This window comes from Opisthocomus hoazin, chromosome 21 (assembly GCF_030867145.1).
Source record: "Opisthocomus hoazin isolate bOpiHoa1 chromosome 21, bOpiHoa1.hap1, whole genome shotgun sequence".
NCBI lineage: Eukaryota > Metazoa > Chordata > Aves > Opisthocomiformes > Opisthocomidae > Opisthocomus > Opisthocomus hoazin.
Window position 1 is genome coordinate 4,447,628 of NC_134434.1, and position 18,827 is coordinate 4,466,454.

The 18,827-nt window shown below is 50.7% G+C and overlaps 2 protein-coding genes across 2 annotated transcripts in view; both read left to right on the forward strand.

Annotated features, from left to right (window-relative positions):
* The first annotated feature begins 3,346 nt into the window (after positions 1-3,346).
* On the forward strand, positions 3,347-17,632 carry ELAC2 (elaC ribonuclease Z 2). Its single transcript, XM_075440967.1, has 24 exons — positions 3,347-3,612; positions 3,688-3,738; positions 3,836-3,906; positions 4,597-4,661; positions 5,310-5,367; positions 5,887-5,955; positions 6,477-6,632; positions 7,118-7,176; positions 7,895-7,953; positions 8,042-8,114; positions 9,137-9,249; positions 9,844-9,942; positions 10,157-10,295; positions 10,373-10,458; positions 11,530-11,639; positions 12,443-12,539; positions 12,979-13,117; positions 13,778-13,816; positions 13,978-14,087; positions 14,556-14,655; positions 14,736-14,856; positions 15,053-15,131; positions 15,925-16,069; positions 16,765-17,632. Exons 1-24 carry the CDS (start codon positions 3,347-3,349, stop codon positions 17,005-17,007), a joined length of 2,547 nt encoding a protein of 848 aa, XP_075297082.1. The 3' UTR covers positions 17,008-17,632.
* DNAH9 (dynein axonemal heavy chain 9) overlaps positions 17,093-18,827 on the forward strand; it is a 200,534-nt gene continuing 198,799 nt past the window's right edge. Inside the window, exons 1-3 of the mRNA XM_075440716.1 lie at positions 17,093-17,201; positions 17,293-17,348; positions 18,349-18,413. Of these exons, the coding sequence (XP_075296831.1) occupies positions 17,093-17,201; positions 17,293-17,348; positions 18,349-18,413 (230 nt within the window). The remainder of the gene's footprint in view (positions 17,202-17,292; positions 17,349-18,348; positions 18,414-18,827) is intronic.

Below are 18,827 nucleotides of genomic sequence, written 5' to 3' on the forward strand. Positions count from 1 at the left end.
TTGTCTGTTCACGGTATCCGTCGGGATATTGCTTTTAAATCTCCCTTGTGGCATGGCTGATGTTATCACTTCGGCTGAATTAGTTAACCAAACTCTGCATTATTGTGTCTTATTTAAGTATTAATAGGCCAGGTGGGGTGCATTTCCTTGCAGCCCAGAGGCAGCGCTGATTTTATAACGACTCTCCAAGCTGGGGCTGATTACTGCACGTGATCTTCAGAAGCGGGAAAGACGAGGCATTCAGGGGAAATTAGACTGTAATTTGGCATTATTATCAAAGGGGCAGGAGATCTGTTCCAGGAGACCCACGTGCTCCCGCAGCAGTTCTCTGCTTGGCCTGGCAGGAGTTCGACTGACCACCGCTTCCCAGATCAGCGATGGTCGCTGGCAGGCGGTTGTACCAGCACCGGCACCGCACGCAGCAGGAGGGAGCTCGGGACGACGCTGGGACAGGCCACCTGCCCCACACAGGGCACACGGGCACGAGGAGCGCCGAAAGAACACGCGGACAGGAGGCTGCAGACCAGCTTGGGCTTTCCCTGTGCAGGAGACTGGTTTTGGTCTCTGTAGCCTCAGTTAGAGCGGAGACGGAGCCCTTGGCCCCTCATCTGGCCCCTCTGACGGACGCTGCTCGTTGCTCCGGCGGGGTCAAACAGCGGCGTGCTGCCGGTGTGCTCCTGCCGGCCCCCGCAGCCACCGCACACGGGCACTGCCAGACGCCGGTCCTGCACGGACCCCAGCCCCGCTTCGGAACGGGACCTCCTGCACGCAAAGGCCGCGAGCCATTTTCGGGCGGCCCCTGTAGCGCTACGTAAGGGATTTTGAGAAACACAGAGATGTTGTCTGCAGCGTTAATGTCTCTGGGTGATTCCTGGTCCTCATCACAACCCGGGCAAAGCTGACTGCGCACCCAAAACGTGCACCAATAGCCCACAACTGTTACTCCAGGTGACTTGAGAAGCAAAGGATGGCTTTAACATCCAGAATTTCTGAGAGAGAGAACTATTCCAAACTCTACAAGGTCATGCTGAAAGTTTGAAACCAAGATCGTTCCCAGCTTAATCAAGGACTCTATCAGGCAAAATATAGTTTTCCAAAGAAATCTGAATCACGGCAATAATTAAATGCGTGAGTCATGCACTTTATAAGTATTATAGGAACTAAACTCTGGGATGTCCCTACTTCTCTGCCAACAAATCTGTTAGGCTAGGACCACTCTAACCCTCAGCAAGGATTGAAACTAAAATTCAAGATATTTCCTCCTGAACTATGAACCAGTCTGTGAAATTCCTCCCCAGTGTGTGAGCTGCCTAGACAACACTGCAGCTGACACGGCAAAGGACAGCCATGTGCTTTCATTAGAACAAACCTCAGATCAGAGTCAGAGTTTTTTATTTACTTCCTGTGAAATCTTCGTAAGACTGTCCAGATATTCCAGGCAGTTCTGCCACGTTACAGAATTTTAGTGAGGTCACAGCTTTAAATACTGGCCTGTGCACACAAACCCAAGCCAGCAAGATTGGATAAAATTGCCAGGATTCTTGTGATGAAAAATACCACACACCTTCTTAGTTATTTCATCAACTAAAGCCACATTGAGTGGAAATCCCATGCCAGCTGGTCAGAGCCCTGAAAAAGCTTTTGTGCTCCCAAAAGGTGTAAGAAAAATGCATTAAGCACAAAAAAAGGTATTTTCATACTTCCTAATTATTCACCTGAGCAGAAAATCATTGACACAGGGAGGAAACGATGCAGCAGTGCGTCAGGAATGCACAGATGAAGCACTCACCTTTAGGAAACATCAACTTTTATCCGGAAGCAATTTAAGATCTAAACTGACATTTCCTATGTCGCTACAGGGAGCAGAGCCAAGAGCTGTGAGTGAGCTTTAGGCTGCAGGACGCATAAAACATGCATAAAGAGTTTGCCATTCAAAGGAACAAACCTTTTATTTCATCCAGAAGTGGGGAAAACCAGGAAAAAAGACCATGCTAATTTGAGCTATTGTGTGAAGAGATGCGAGTCAGAAGGAGAAATGGTTAAGTGAATTATAGATTTGAAGAAAGACTGACAGAACAGATGTAAACAGCCATGGCAAGATCTTGAGGTTTGGACAGGTCCCCCCTCAAAGCACTTGCTTGGATCACTAGAATAGAAAGGGAAGAGCATTGGCAGGAGGAATAAAGGGAGACTGTGTTTGGAAAGCAAAGCACTGAGACAGATAAGGTTTGCCTTTGGAAGTAAGGAATAAAAGGGATATTGATGATTAGGATTGTTTATGTTGGGGAACTCTGGTTACAGTAAAATTTAGTGATTCTTTTTGAAGCAAACAGAAAGCCCGAGAACTCAGAGTGGGTTTAAAGAGCTCAAAAATAAACAGAGCTGTGGCCTGAATCGTCTAGTATTTGTAAACATGCCCCGAACAAGGCTCATATGGAAGAGGAGCTTGTGAGCAATGGGGAAATGCTGAAGAGGAGACTGGAGAACCACAGGGTAGCTTGGGTCTGGAGAAACCTCGGGAGGTCCAACCTCCTGCTCCGAGCTGGGTCAGCTCCTAGGTCACACCAGGGTCCTCAGGGCTCCATCCAGCCTGGTCCTGACAACCTCCAGGGAGAGGCACTGCGCAGCGCTGCCAGGTCCCTGACCCGGCGCCTCACCGCCCACCCGGGAAGGGGCTTTCGGTCCGCCCGGCTGCCACCGCCTGCGTTTTTGCTTGCTGCCTCTCCTCCTCCTGACACGCTGTGACAAGCCTGGCTCCGGCTCCTCGATGGCCTCCTCCTCGTGGGTGCTGCGAAGCCACCAGGCCTCACCAGGCCTCACCAGGATCCACCAGGCCCCACCAGGCCTCACCAGGCCCCACCAGGACCCACCAGGCCTCACCAGGCCCCTCGCCCACGGTCCGCCCGCCTGGCCCGGCCTCGCAGGCCCCAGCTGTGCACCGGTAGGGCCTGGCAGGCCCCGGAGCGGCCGCCCGCCGCGGCGGGAGCTACACCGTGTTCAGGCCGGGCCTTGGGGCAGCAGCGGCACCGCGGGAGGGCCCGGGCGAGGCCGGTGGAGGGGCGGAGATTGCTAGGGGCGGGGGTTGCTAGGTAACCGTGAGGCGCCGCGAAGCACCGCCCCTTAGCGTGAGGGCAGGGAAAGGAGTTCCGATTGGGTAAATCAAGTCACGTGAAAGCGGACGGTGGCCGGGCCGGGCCCGAGAGCGTCGCCTTAGGGGCGGGTCGACTGGTGCGGCTTCTCACTTGTCATTGGCTGGCCTGCGTCACGTGGTGAGGGGCGCTACTGAAGCCGCTGCGCGCCTATTGGCGGCCGGCTGCGCGCGGCGGGGGCGGGGGGACGCGTGCGGATGTGGGCGCTGTCGCGGGCGCTGTCGCCGGTGCTGGGCCTTGCGCGGCGGCCGGGCCCGTGCCGGTGCTGGGCCATGGCCGAGGGCTCCTCGGGGGCGCGGCCGGCGCGGCGGCCCAAGGGGGTGCCGCGCCACGTGTGGGCCCGCGAGCGGCGGCGGAGCGCGGGGACGGGCCTGGCGGGGCCCAACACCGTCTACGCGCAGGTGGTGGCGGCCGGGAGCCGAGACGCGGGCGCCGCCGTCTACGTCTTCTCCGAGTTCAACCGGTGAGTGTGAGGCCGCGGGGACGACCGGGCCCGGGGAGCCCGGCCCAGGCCTGCGCTGACCCCGCTTCCCCTCAGGTACCTCTTCAACTGCGGCGAGGGCACGCAGCGGGCCATGCAGGAGCACAAGTAAGTGGGGGAACCGGGGAGGGGGGGCGGGGTTCCCCTCCCCGGGGGCAGCATCGGTCCCTGCTCACTCCCTTCCCACCCCCGTCTCGCCCCTCAGGCTGAAGATCTCCCACCTGGACAGCATCTTCCTCAGCCGGGTGGCCTGGGCCAACGTCGGGGGGCTGCCAGGTGAGTGAGGGGGCTGGCGGGGTGCCCTGGCGCTGGCTCCTCTGGCCCTGAGTGGTGGTGGCTTAGGCCACAGGTGGTTGCTTTGCCTGGTGGCCAGTGCTCGGGGTCTTCTGCGTGGCGGTGGAGAGAGGAGAAGCGCTGCCAGAGCGGCCGGGTCGCTCTGCGGTGCTTCCAGCTGCAGGCTGGTCTCTGCGGCAGTGTGTGTGGACATGTGGTGGGAGAGGCGCTGCCTCCCCAGCATGCGTGGCTTTATCTTCCCCAAATCTTCGAAAGTAGAAGGCATGAGCAGTGGTGCGTTGCCAGCAGGGAGCTGGGCGTGAGTCAGGCTAACTTGAGTTCAAAGGGACCTAGAAAGCTTGCTGACCCACGCCTGTCCTCAAAGCAGGGTGAGGTGAGAAGAGATCACTTAGGATCTTATCCATTAAACTTCTGGAAATCAGCAAGAAAGGATGAGATTAACAATCTGTTAAGGTAATGTGTTCCAAATTGTAGATTGGTTTTTTTTATAGGTGGAAATAAGTGGCTTGTTGAAACTGCCACAAAGCTGAGGCAAAACTGAATTTGGATCCGAGTTCAGCTCTGCCTTCATTGAGAGGCCCAGCGCTCCTGGGCCCTGAGAGGGATCTTCCTTGTGTGATCCACCAGCCGTGAGTGGGGCTGTGGTAAAGCTGTTTCTCTGCTTTCTCTTAGGTATGATTCTCACGTTGAAGGCTGTGGGGCTTCAAAGATGTGTTTTCCTAGGGCCACCAAAGCTGGTAAGCAGGGGAAGCTGGCAGCAGGGAGAGCGAACCCTTCAGATGTTACATGAGGGGAGCTGGTATCAAAGCAGTGAGTCATCGTACAGGTGTAAAAAGCTGTTCGGAATTAGTGCCAGCCCAAAGGTTCTGCCAGGAGGGCTGGCTTTAAAAAACAGATCTCTTAGGTTATGCATGAGACAGCATCAGACTTCTGCTCCTTAGAACTGTCTTGTCAGCTAATATTCTGGTAAATCATACTTTGGGAAAAGGGCGTCGATTGTTCACCTGGCTGCTCCCTCCCCGTTTTCATTTAATAGAAACTTGGTTTCTGATCTCCTGCTTAACGTGATCCTTGCCAGCCTAATGCCTTGTCTAGGCTGAAAATTTCCAACCCTTAGCATGATTTTATTTCCTTGCACTATTTGCTGACTCATTAGATTGATGGAAGGGATGTGGAGAGTGGTTCTTTATTTTCCTGTCTCTTCCTAAATGAGTAATGCCCACTGGAGGTGGCACGTCTGCCCAGTGCTTTCTGGCTGGCTGTGTGCTGTCTGTTTTTCGAGTGTTGAGCCTTTGACTTCACTGAAAGAGAGTGTAATTCCTGAAAGTGGTGCTTGTGATTGTACTGCTTGGGCGAGACCTCCTGATACACCATCTGTTTTCCAGCAAAACTACTTGAAAGCGATTCGACTCTTTCCTGGACCCCTGAAACGGATGGATTTAGGTATGTAGGTCAGGGATGTGTAGCTAATATGAACTTGCAACTTGTTTTTGTTTTGGCTGTAGACAAAGTTGCATTGAATGGTAATAAGTTCAGAATAAATGCCTCTGGTTTAGGTCCACGCAAAGTTTTAAACATTTGTTTTGATCTTATACACTATTCAAAGCCATCACAAGAACTGCCTGGAAGAAAAATAGTTTCCAGCTCTGTTTCTGGTAGGCAGCTGCCAGTCTGTCTGACTAGTAGACATCACTGTGGTTTGAAGCACTGTAAGGGTGATTTGCTTCCAGAGACTGCCAGTGAACTTGACCACAGTGGTGTCGTTGGCTAGTTTTTGTGGACGGTGGGCTTTTAAGAGCTTTGATTTTTCATTGATCTTTGCAGTTGGGCAGACAAAGGCCATGGGGACATTCAGCAAGTTTTGTTTAAGAAAGGAAAAAGATATTTTCCTGATTTAAATTCTTGTGGAGTATGAATCTCTTGCTATGAACCTGTTAATGCCAGTTTCTGATCTCTTTTCAGCTGTGCAATTGCACACAGAGCCTGAGTATAAGGACGAGACGATGACAGTCTACCAAATACCTCTGACAGGTGAGCACGTGACACTGTAATCAGGCAGAAGAAGCACTTGCTCAGTAACCATGCTGAAGGTGGTTAAAGGAGCGGCTTCTGTTTGCAAGCCTGAGTAAGAAGAGGTTTATGAATTTCCATATTTTTCTCAGGAGAAGGATCTCTTTCAAAGAAACAAGACATGCTGAGTCAGGGCCTTGGTTTGTTCCTTTAGGTGTGGGCGTGTAGAATGACGTGTGAAACATCACTTTCTTAGCTAGCCAGCTGAGGTTTCTTACTGCTGAAAACTGCAACGCTTAGACTACAGGCACAGGCTTGACAGAGTCTAGCAGGTTTGAGAGAATCTGAAGGGCTTGGATGACGGATGGCTCCTGAAATAAGTGACTAGAGTATGCAAGCACACGTGAGACTTGGGGGGAAAGATCTCTATTGTGGTACAGTTTAAACATGACTGTCATGGAAGAGGGAGTGCTGCTCATGCTTTTATTATCTCTCCCTTTTGACTGAGTGATCTTTGTCTGATTTTATTGGATTTGGGACAGGAAAACCACTAGCCACTGAAAGTCCATTGCCTCAGAGTCCTGGAGCATCAAGCCAAGGTGGAAATAGCCCTAAAGCAGACACAGGGTCTGGATCCCCAAGAGCTGCACAGCGAAACTTGGAGGATGGCGAGGAAGAAGAAAGCCCAAAGAAAACAGGTAAAAAAAATGGAAAGATCTTTTTGACTTTAATGAGATAAAGCCAAATTAAGGATGTGTATTTGTCCTCTGAACTGTTTGCTTTCTGGAACTGAGGTCTGTAGAGAAGCTAAACTGAAAGATGGAGCAGAATGTTCTCTGACACAGAGCTAATAACGCCTAGAAACTGAACATGATTCCTGCTTGGGGTGTGATTAGTCCCTGTAGCAGTTTGCTGCTGGCTGGAGTGGGTGCTCCAGCCTTTGTAATTTAACTATGAGTGAATGTTGGGGTTGACTGTTTTTCAGTCTTCGGCATTATGTTGGTTTCTTGTAACTGAAACCATGGTCTCTCTGGCCTTAGGTGCTTGTAATATTTTGCTGCTGAGCTCCGAGTTGGCTGGATGTTGTTGTTCTTGTTAATGCTTTAGCAAACACTGACACGTTTTGGCTTAAAGAAAATTGATAGTCAGTGATGATTCTGAGTAGTTTTGCTTTCTTTTACAGGTGACAAACAGAAGTGCGCCAGCAGGCATCCCGATCTGGTGATGGCTTTCCTTTGTAAAGTAAGCTGGGACACAAAGATTTCTAAATCAATACAGATAGAATATTTTCAGATGGAAGGGACCTACAATGATCATCTGGTCCCATTGCCTGACCACTTCGGGGCTGACCGAAAGTTAAAGCATATTATTAAGGTCATTGTCCAAACACCTCCCAAACACTGACGGACTTGGGGCATCGACCAGCTCTCTAGGAAGTCTGTTCCAGTGTCTGACCACTCTCTCGGTAAATAAATGCTTCCTTGAGTCATTAGGACATTTCATCTGGCTAAACAGATTTAATGGCTGCATTTAATATATTAATAAATGTAATTGCTGCATTTTCAAGCAGCGCTTTGAAGTTGTTTTGTGATTCTACTGTCCAAAGGTCAGAGTAACTGTAATATGAGTAGGACTGTGTGAAAACTAGACACGTTTTTTTTAGAAATGTTCTTCATAGAGCAGCCAATTGAGAGTATACAGGTTCCATTCTTGCTTAATGCTTACAGTAGGGATGTCTGTCCTGCTTATTTGGCTAAGGAAGGGAGTGAGAAGCAGCTGTGTCACCTTGGAAACCAGAAAGTCTACTAAAAGCTTTTTTGGGGTAAATCAGACTAGGAACTGAAAAGAAAAAAAAAAATCCCTTGGTTTGTGGGGAAATACATGAACTGGAAGTGCGTTGATCTTGTTTCCTGGCCCTTTTTATTTGGCTGATAATTCTGTTTTATTTAACTCTCTTCAGATTCACCCAAAAAAGGGAAAATTCCTAGCAGCTAAAGCACAGGAGATGGGCCTGCCAGTGTGAGTACAAGATCCCAGTCTGGGGGATGGGGCAACACCAGGCGTGTTGGTGTTGGCAAGCTAAATACTTCTATGGCCTTGTTTTCAGGGGAAGTCCAGCCATTCATCCTATAATTACAGCTCTCAAAAATGGGGAGAGCTTCACTTACGAAGGCAGAGAGGTAAGACGTATCTGTTCTTTCTGCTGTGGCTCTGCCATCCTCCCTCCTGCACTGGGCTCCCAGGGTGACAATCTCTTTGTGCAGAATGTTTTGCTTACCAGTAGACACTGGGACATGTTGGGGGTTGTTTAACACACATTCTGGAGGCAAGAATGGATGATGGTTGTCTGCCTGTTCCCTCTCATCCCTGCTAAGAGGCTGGAATGGGTTTTTGCTGTTCTTGAGCTTTGAGTAGCTACTTGTGGTTGGTTACCGGTTCCGGCCCCAAGTTGTTGCTGGAAGTAGCTCCCATGGGGGGCATGTCTGGGGCTGCTGCGGGGGTGGGGTTAGGGAAGCAGACTCTGAAAGGAGCTGATTTGTGAGTATGGCTGTATGCCTGCAATTTGTCAGAGCTGCTTCATCTCCCCTTCCCAAAGCTGATTCAGGTCTAGGAGTGAACTAGTGGAGTTAATCCCTGCACGGTTTAAACCTGGGGTTTGAATGTCTGTCACACCCTCCTTACTCTGCACCTCTGAGACTAAAAGAAGTTCAGTGGTTCTTGTGTGCAGGGGCTTAATCTCTCAATCACTGGTCTGAAGTGAGAGGCAGAGCCAGCTCTGGCCATGTCCCACATGATCTGTAAGTGAAGATCCTAACCTGGGAGATAGTATTGACATACCTTTGTGTCATAAGAATGTTACAAAGCTTTTTTTTTTTTTTTTTGACAAACACCCTTCTGCGACCATCTGAATCTGTTGTGGGAACCTAGAAGCTGCTAAAATTCCCTTCCTTACATTAGCTTGTGGTTTGCTCTGACACTAGGGGAGGGATTTGTTGTTACACAGCAAAATGCAAATGGGTAATGAGAGCAGAAAGGGAACAAGCACTGCACTGGCTGGGTGTACTGAGCGCTGAGAGCCTGCGTGAGGTGCCTGCTGGGGCCTGGCTGACAGGACAGCTGCCAGAAGAGTTGGGCACAACGGTGCGAGAAGGGCTGGGTGTATAGCCTGGCTGTGGTGTGATCTTTGTGTGTCTGCCTGCAGCTCTTTCCAGAAGAACTGTGCACCCCTACTGATCCTGGCCCGGTGTTCATTGTGCTGGAGTGTCCTCACGAGGGCTTTGTGGATGCCGTCTGTGAAAATGAGACCTTCCGAAGGTAGCGGGGCTGGGTGACCTGGAGTGTTTGGGGGAAGACATCCATGCTGAGCTTCACCAGAGAGAAGTTCCTGTTCTATTCTAGATGTGTGTTCCTGTGGCTGATGTCCAAGCTGTTTGGCACAGTTAAGGAGCTAGAGATGCACAAAAGGACTGGTGGTACATTTTGAGCTGAGCCTTCTTGGAAAGGTGGGCCTGGCTTCCAGAGAGGCAAATGTGCACCGGTGTCTCACTGGGGAGCAGCGTAGAGACTGCTGATTCCCTGTGCGGTGGAAGCCTGGACTGCGTGCAACACCTCTGCAGGGCTTGTGCAGAACCATGTTAGGCTTCTGGAAGGCTCTGCAGATGTTGCTTTTGGAGGAGAGGAACTTCCCCGGGTGGGAGAGTGGAGGTGTCAGCAAATGGCGGGCTTGAGCCTCGCGGAGCCTTGTGCCTACTGCGATGTGGAGCCTCGAGCTCCTGGGCTCTGAAGATCTGTGCTCTGCCTGCTTCACGAGAACATCCCTGATAGTACCAAGATAGGAGAGGGGAGGGGATGCCAAGGTGGTGGAGGACTGCAGCTCAGGTGTTCTTTCTGTATCTGAATGCGCCCCAGGTACCAGGAAGGACTTCCTGAGAACCAAGTCGCTTTGGTTATTCACGTGACTCCAGAGTCAGTGCTTCGAGACAGCCGCTACCAGCAATGGCTGGAAAGGTGTGTGATCTTCTCATTACTTGGTTTCATGTCACTGTTGGGCAGCAGCGTGTTCTTATGGTGCAAATGTTTTCTCCCAGAGTAGAAACAGCTGTTGGGTGGCAGCAGGGCTCTGCTGGCTCAGATGAGATTTTAGCTAATGGCTCAGGTGTGCACATATGCCCAGCTCTAACATGGGGCTGAAGCTGTTGTGCATCTTGTTGTCCTCGTACAGATTTGGACCTGGAACTCAGCACTTGGTGCTCAATGAGAACTCCTCTGCGGTGCATAACCCACGGAGCTACAAGATCCAAACTCAGCTGAACCTCATCCACCCAGAGATCTTCCCTCTGCTCACCACCTACCAGAGCAAGGTAGGCCAGGTCCTACTTGCCTGTGTACCTCATGCCCCTGAGCAAAGAATGTGTTTGACATCACTCTTTCCCTGTAGGAAGAAGAGGCTGCATGTAGCGTGCCCGTTGTGCGAGGAGAGTGCCTCTTGAAATACCACTTCAGACCCCAACAGGAGTGGCAGAGGTCAGTTGGAATCTTGGACTTAGCAGCTTTGGGGCATTGACTTGAAGCAGCATTTCAGTGTCAGTCTGTGCTGAGGGAGGACGGTGTGCAGGCATCTCTTGCAGGTCCTTACTGGTGGCCGTGCTGGGCTAGCTGCCAAGCTATCCACTGTGTCTTGAGGGGTGTGCCTGTCCCAGAAAGTCTCAGACAAGGTGTAGGACACAGATGAGTGAACCACTGAAAATACCATCTGGCCAGTGGTTTGGAGTGTTGTTTCTGTCCCTCGCTCTTGTAACCTCATGTGTTCCTCTGTCCTCTGCATTGACCTCGTATGCTGTGCACCCAGTCGTGGCTGTGGCAGAGCAGATGGTGTCAGGGAGAGACTTTTTCGGGAGCCCAGTGAAAGTCCTGTCAGGCTTTCTGGGTCTTGAAATGGTATCGGAGCTGAAAGCTCCAGGTGGTTAAACGGTTGTAGACTTCTCCACTGGTGCTTGCTTTGTGGGCAAACAGGTGAAGCTGCTCAATGAGGATCTGAAGGGCAGGGAACCACATGGTGCATGCGGATACCAGCTGCTATGGCTCAAATTTCTGGCTTTGTTGGGCAGGACAGGGGGACCCAGATGCCAAGAATAGTTAATGTTTGTCTGCTTCAGGTGTCTGAAGGCTTGTAGTAGTGCGCATGCTCTGATGCAGGACCAGGACACAGGTCCCTTATGCTTCCTAGAGGTGCCTGGAGCCCTTTGGGGTGGTTGTGGCTCTTCCAGGAGTCTCCATGCTGCCTTGCAGTGCCCTCTGGTGTCTGGCAGCTCGTTGGATCTGAACAGCACACAGGAGCATAGCGCTTTTCCGGGAGCTTCTCTGGTTTGGTGGAATGATTATTTCTGTGGCACGGCTCAGTTCAGCCAGGCTTTTTTGGCTCACACCACACTCGTGGATGTATCCTCCCCCTCCCCTCAAAATGGAACTTGGAAGGCACATTTGACCCTTTGTTGTAAGGCTGTTTTGGCACAGTAATTTGGCACTTTGCTCTGAAAAGTGCTGTCTCTTCAGTCCTTACCCTGCCCAATCCTGATACATGGCCTGTTCTTTCAGAGATGCTGTGACTGTCTGCGACCACGACGCATTTGTAAGTGAAGCCTTGGATCTCCCTGACTTCCAGTCTCGTGTGAAGGAGTGCAAAGAGAGCCTGTCTGCTGTACCAGGTAAGGATCGGCAACTTGTCTTGGGTCAGTGTAATGGGAAGTAGGAGGTCTTGGTGACTCTAGAGCCCAGACAAAGCTGTGAACATGCAGTTTTCCTGCTGCCTTAAGAGAGATGCTCTTAAGTTGTCCTGGAGCTGTGCAGAGGACAGGCTTAGCGTAAACTGACTTAACTGGTTTCAGATGGATTTACACGGTCTTAGGCTTCTGGCTTTCTAAAACTGCGAGGTTTGGGGACTGAGTGCTGTTGGGGTCAATTAGACACAAAGCAGCTGTGTGTTATTTCTCTGAACTGACCAGAGCTTTGCTCGTGTTGAATGCTGTCGTAGCAGCCACAGCGTGAGTCCCTGTGTCTGGGAGAAGTCTTGCTCTAGAACCAGCTCCCTGTGGAGCATTCTTCTCTGAATTTCAGTTGTCCTGCTGGCAGTGAAGCTTTCATGGTATGACACAGCACCGCTCACTTGCTGTCTGGATCCTGATTCTGGGGAGAGTCAGGGCACTGTAGAACAGGAGTTGGGTCTCTCCTGAGCTGCCAGCTCTGTCGTGGGCAATGAGCAGAGTCCTTGTTTGCCCGCCTTTGGATATGCAGTTATGCATTGTGATGTGTTTTCTTGGTGGTGGTCATTCTGTTTTGTCTTACCTTGTAAACCTTGTTGCTGTAGGAAAGCTAGAGGCTGAGGGATGCAGAAATGAACATGCTGGACATGTAGACTCTGGAGTTACTAGGCTATTGAACTAAATGGTGCGTGACTGGGCAGTGTGTGGATGACATTTACTTAGAAATCCTTGTTGTCTCTTTTCTTCAGGAAACGTGTGTGCTTATCCTGAAATTGTGTTCTTGGGAACAGGATCTGCAATTCCAATGAAAATCCGAAATGTCAGTTCTACTCTGGTAAATACCAGGTAAATCCCAGTGTCATGTATTCTGATGGGAGAGGCTCAGTGTCTCAAGAGGGTGTTGCCCAAGGGCTCTTTTGACCAGTGTGTTGGTGGCACAGCAAGAGTGCCCCTGTTGTGGAGTCTGTGGGACTTCACTTTTGGGCACCTGTCTCTCTGTAGGTGGGGAGGACTTGGGAGCTACCAGTAAAGCCAAACATTTAATGTCTTCATTAGTTTTCCCATCTGCCCCAAGGGTGTGTTCATCATCAACCCAAGACCAGGATGAGCTATGCAGACAGAACAGTCTTTCTAAAACCTTGGCTAGTAGGACTGCAGTAGCATTTAGAGGTGTAGAGCACCGAGAGCTCTCTGCCTTCCAACCCAGAAGATCCTCCTTCCCGAATGGGCCCTGGTCAGAGCTCATACAGTGGCTGCTAAATATCTTTGTCACTTGTCTTGCCAGCTCTACCCGATCCCTGCTCTTGGACTGTGGAGAAGGAACGTTTGGACAGCTCTGTCGCCACTATGGAGAGCAAGTTGACCAAGTGCTGTGTAACATAGTAGCTGTGTTTGTGTCCCACATGCATACTGATCATCATTCGGTAGGTTGAGTGTGTTCGAAGGAGAAGGGGTTCTGTGCAGGCATGTTCTGCTGTTTGGAATTCAAATGTAGCTGCAGCTGATGAATGTTGGCTGCCCTGCTGTTAGGGCTGCACTTCCCCTCTGCATTCCCCAGGCACTGCTGAATCTGTTTGTGTTTCTAATCCCCTCTCCTTTCCTGTTAGGGGTCCCTGCAGGCTGGTGGGGATCATCCAGAGTTGTAATTTTTCAGCAGTGTCCAACCCAGCTTCCTTCAGTGCATTGCAATAAATAGTCACAGGAGGACTGATTGGTCTGTTCTAGGTTGGGCCTGCTCAGGGCAGGCTGTTTGCTGGTCTGCTGTCTTGTGTCTGGAAACCACAGTGGGTCTGAGATGTTGGGTAGAAACTTTCTGCTCTCTTCCTTCTTTTGGGAGCAGATACAGCAACACTGGGAAGGGCTGAGGGGCTTGTGTTGTGGGCTGCTGGCCACTAGCTTGGGAGCAGAAGCAGTGACGGTATGACAGCAGCTCAGCAAGTTGCAGTTATTGGAAAAGCAGTAATCATATATTTCTGACTAGGTTTTCAAAAATCTGCAGCTTGCTGAGCTGTGGTAGCACTGTTGCCACTTGCGCCCCAGATATTTCTGACTACAGCTTGCTGTCTTGTTTATTGCCTTGGCAGGGGTTGTTGAACATCCTGATGGAGAGACGGAGAGCTTTTGTAAGTAGCACTGTTGTTTCACTGCTGCTGAACTTCCCTTGGAGTGAGAGGAGGGGAATTTCTGAGTAGTGGAAAAGCACCATTATTTCCCTAGGTGTTTCTTCTCTCCGATATGGTGTATACCTACTACTGACTCTTTTCCCCTGCCGTTGCTTTTCCAGGCAGCCCTTGGTCAGGCTTTCAGCCCTCTCTTTCTGGTAGCACCTGAACAGATCATGCCTTGGCTACATGAGTACCACAACCACTGCGAAGAGATTCTCGGAGACTTCAAGTGAGTGTTCTGTGTGGTACGTGGAGAAATGTTCTTGCTGGGTCCTTATTCGGGGCAAACTACTTTCGTCCATTCCCCCCATCCCTTCGTTGAAAGCAACTCTGACTCCTTCCACTGTGGGTAGAGTTAGGATGTGCTGTTTGCAACGGGAGGATAGGGTTTGTTACTCAGTTGTGCTACTTCATAGAGGCTTTATATGCAGGTTTTCTTTTCCATGGGAAAGGGGAGTTGGGCAAATGAAAAAAGATTCCTGTGAGAGAGAGTATTTGACAGTGGGGAAGAAGTGGTTGGATGAGTTACTGGGGCACTGTGTAGTGAAAGCAGGGGAAAAACAGATGGGTGCACAAAAATGTCGTGTTTGGAAGGTGCTGAACTGAGAAGGAGAAATAGAGAAATAGGCTGCTTAAAGATAAGATCAGGTTTTACTTTGTACCTGTCCTCAGTTCTCTCTTCTCCCCTCCCTCACAGAATGATTACTTCCCAGTCTCTTGTGAAAGGCCGTGAGAACATCAAGCCTAAAGCCAAACGGTTTGTCAGTTCTCTGTTAGAGAACTATGACTTGGCTGAGGTAAGCTCACGAGCTGGCAGGGTCAGTTGCTATGAGGGGCAAGAGGGGACCTGAGGTCTAACACTTGTATCCTTGTTCAGTTTCAGACTTGTGAAGTCCAGCACTGTAGAAACGCTTTTGCATGTTCAATGATCCACAAATCTGGCTGGAAAGTAGTCTATTCTGGTGACACAATGCCCTGCATGGCCTTAGTACAAATGGGTAGGTGATGGAAACACTCTGCTTGGAGAATCTCTTGGAGAAGGGTCTCGAACTATTGGTATCCAAAGTGGGCACCCCCAAACCCTTGGTGCTGTGCCTGCCACACAGCGAGGGTGTGGGGGGAAAGGAGAGTTTATGTAGGCAGTTGAACTAGTCTGTATGCAACTGAAGGTTGAACGTATGATTATTTACACAGGGAAAAATGCTACCCTGCTGATCCATGAAGCGACGCTGGAAGATGGCATGGAAAAAGAAGCTATAGAGAAGACACACAGGTGGGTTGTGTCCTGCTGTCTGTCACCATAAGGAAGGCAAATATGCCGAGCTGGGTTTTGTCCTTGGAGCTGATAGTAAAGGGCCCAGGTCCTGTAGATGGTTCTGGAGTGCGCAGAGCTCTTCAGCAGTAAAAATGTTGTATTGCTCGTTGCGCCAGCTCTGTAACCCTCACAGCTCCTCCAAGCATCCCCAGAGAGACAAGGGAAAAGCTTTTAAGTAGATGGTGGTAACCCTAGAAATAGACTAGCCCAAAGGAGAGGCCCTCTGCTTGATCATGTTTTAGGACTAAGCTCAGGAGGTAGAAGAACCATCTGACCCCTGCAGCTAACCACGCAATTCAAACTGAGTTCTGCAGCCAGTGATACTGAGTGCTTCCCCCAGCAAAAGAGGGGAGACCTGAGAGCAGCTTCTCGGCATTACATGTGAGTTACAGTGCAAGAGAGCTGGACTTGCTGGCACCCCTGGGACAAATATTTGAATAAGCCCCTGTCACCAGTTTGTGGAGCTGTTAAATGCAGAGCTCCAAGTAATTACAGCTGCTCTCCTGGAGGTGTTTGAAAGTCAGAGATTTGCCATCAGTGCAGGTTGGCAGAGGAAGAGGTGCCTGGGTGTGCCTGCAAAGACCCAGGACACACCTTGTGCCCAGCCAGTGTGGGATCATACCTAGGGTTGGCCGTTGGTGTGATGTGACCTCAGATGCCAAGCAGCCTGCCCTGCCCCGTTGGAGGGGCACTACTGGCCAGTCTGTGTGTGACCAGGGTGCACGGTGCTGTGTTCCCGTTCGTTTTGCAGCACAACCTCCCAGGCGATTCAGACCGGGATGAAGATGAACGCAGAGTTCATCATGCTCAATCACTTCAGTCAGAGGTACGCCAAGATCCCACTGTTCAGTGAAGACTTCAGTGAGAAGGTTGGAATTGCGTTTGATCACATGAGGGTAAGTTGGGAGCTTTGAGCCATGCTGTTGGAAAGGTTTCAGTGATACTTTGGGATGGCTGCTCATGAATTAAATTCTCCATGGGTCATGTATCAATATATCATCTCCTTCTGAGGAGCAGTCTCCTCTGAGACAGCTCCTGTTACTGCTGGCAGCAGACATCACCAGCATGGGGAAAGGGTGGCACAGAGCAAGACAGGTGCTGATGGCACTTGAGAACAGCTCACTCTTAACATACTGGCTACTTGCCTCATGTCACCTCTATTCTGTGCCCCCTGCTCCCAGCTGAGAACCTAATTTTGCTATTTTGCTTCTATTCCTGCTGCCTTCTCACCTGGTGCGCTGCTTTAATGGCTTTCTGCAGAACATGTCCAGGAACCAAGAGCTGCTGCCATTGGGTGGGGCACAGTCATAGCAGTGAGAGTAGCTCACTAATGAGTCAAAAGTTGCGCAGTGTCCACATTATTTCTTGTGGAGAAAATGTAAATAACTGGGCATACGGGACCTGTGGACTGACAGGGTTGAAAAACGATGACCTGCCCGCTAGTGTCAATGCAGCTGAAAATCATCCGTGAGGTCAGAGCCCCTCTGTGCTGGGTCAGAGCCCTGCCGTCTGAGCGGGCAGAAGGCAGGGAGGAGGAAGGAAAACAAAAAGCAATTCTCACGCAGGTGCTCCTGTGCTTGATGTATTTCAGGTACGTTTTGGCGACTTTCCGACCATCCCGAAGCTGATCCCGCCTCTGAAGGCTTTGTTTGCGGATGACATAGTAGAAATGGAGGAGCGGAAGGAAAAACGGGAGATGCGGCTTCTGAAGGAGACTGCTATGCTCTTGGACAAGCTGGCTGGTGGTGAGAACGAGGAAGCACCATGCCAGAAACGGAAACAAGCCAAGAACCATCAGGAACTACCAAACAAGAAACTGAAAACAGTAAACTGAAAGATACAAGGTTGAGAACGCTCTGCTCTGTGGGACGTGCTTTGCTCTCCGCAGGCCTCAGGAGCGTGCAGTGCCGTGGGGCAGCATGGAAAAACGGGTTGGCCTCAGCGTCTGGGTTTGCTTGGTCATCAGTGGAGCTCCGTGGGTTGAAGCTACCAAGCATGCTCATAGCAGCGTGAGTGCTTGTGGTGACGGTATCTGCCCATACAGTTCCTGTTCCAGGTCTCGCCAGTCCATCTGTCGTTTTTCTTTTAGCCAAAAGTTCTTCTCTCTGAACTGTTTTAGTTTTTGCTTTTATGATAGAAGCTACTGATAATGTACCAGCAGGAGCTGTGACCATGGCAAGGACCTTCTCAAATCTGAGAAGCCCATGAGGGGCCATGGATTTCCCAGACTAAGGCAGGCAGGTCTCTGCGTTATGAGGAATGTAACTAGGTATCAGAACCCAGCTCATAGGAGGAAATTTCACAATAAAATGGGACCCAATTGATTTTTAGGTTAATTTAGGGATGTGAGTGCTGCTGTGTTCCCATTTTATTTTGTTTTTTTCCGTTGATTGTTTTTTTCATAAGATAAGTTTTCCAAAATCTTTATTTAGAATCTGAATAAACCACTCAGCACTGTACAGGGTTTTGTCTGAATCACTATGAGCACTTCATGAGGGAGAACAAATACCAGAATTGCTCCAGAGAACGACCTCGGGTGGCTGTTTCTGCTTTACAGCATCGGTGTAGAGACCAGGGTCTCCCCCTGATGCTGGAGCCTCATGCCTGTTCTGGTTGTGTCTTGTGCCGGCAAAATCCCATCTGCCTCTGCTGCCCTACTTCTGTCAGTTCAAGCTGGGAACAACCTGGCTTTTGAAGGGCTCCAGAACAGACAACTGAGGGTTTCCTCGAGCAGATCCCAGTCCTGGATCCAGAGGACAGGAAAGCTGGCAAAGCAGGCTGATGGAGGGAAGGTCTGTGGCTAGGAGGAATGTTTTTGAGGCTTACTGGGTGTCAGCTTTGTTGCTTCCCTTAGCAGTGCTGTCCCTGCACGTGTTTGTAACCTGTTTTGGTTAAGGAGTTCATTTTCAGAGCCAGCTCAAAGGCACCGGGCCCCCAAGTGCTGCTCAGCAAATAGTGCCAACACCTATTAAAGATTAAAACTTCAGCTGAAGGTGATGGAAAATAAAGATGGAAAATGAAGATGAACTGCCACCAAGACAATCTGCGCTTTGATATTAGAAGAAATTGGGTAATTGACACAGCTGGGTGCTATGGAAAAGGATCGCCTTGGGGTGAGCGTGGTTACTGCTGGGGTGCGACGAGCTGCGCGGGATCCCTGTGCTGCCCTGCACAGGAGCAAAGAACGGTCTTTAATTTAGAAATGAGTGAACCTCTTCCCCGGTTCGGCGGCCGGTCAGGGTGAGCAGCTGCTGGCGGCTGTTAACGCGGTTCGGCTTGGCCCGGTGGCGGGTTGGTGAACGTTCTGGCTGGATATAAGGAAGAAATACCCAGTTTAGGCTGGATATAAGGAAGAAGTTCTTTACAATGAGGGTGGTGAAACACTGGAACGGGTTGCCCAGAGAGGTGGTGGAGGCCCCATCCCTGGAAACATTCAAGACCAGGTTGGACAGGGCTCTGAGCACCCTGATCCAGTTAGCGGTGTCCCCGCTCGCTGCGGGGGGGTCGGACTGGATGACCTCTGGGGGTCCCTTCCGACCCAAAACTTTCCATGATTCTGTGACTCCCAGGACGCTTCCCGCCGGCACCGGAGTGGGGTTGGGGGGGGCTGCACCCCCCGGGCGCTGCGTCCCGCCCTCGGTCCCTCCCGCCCGG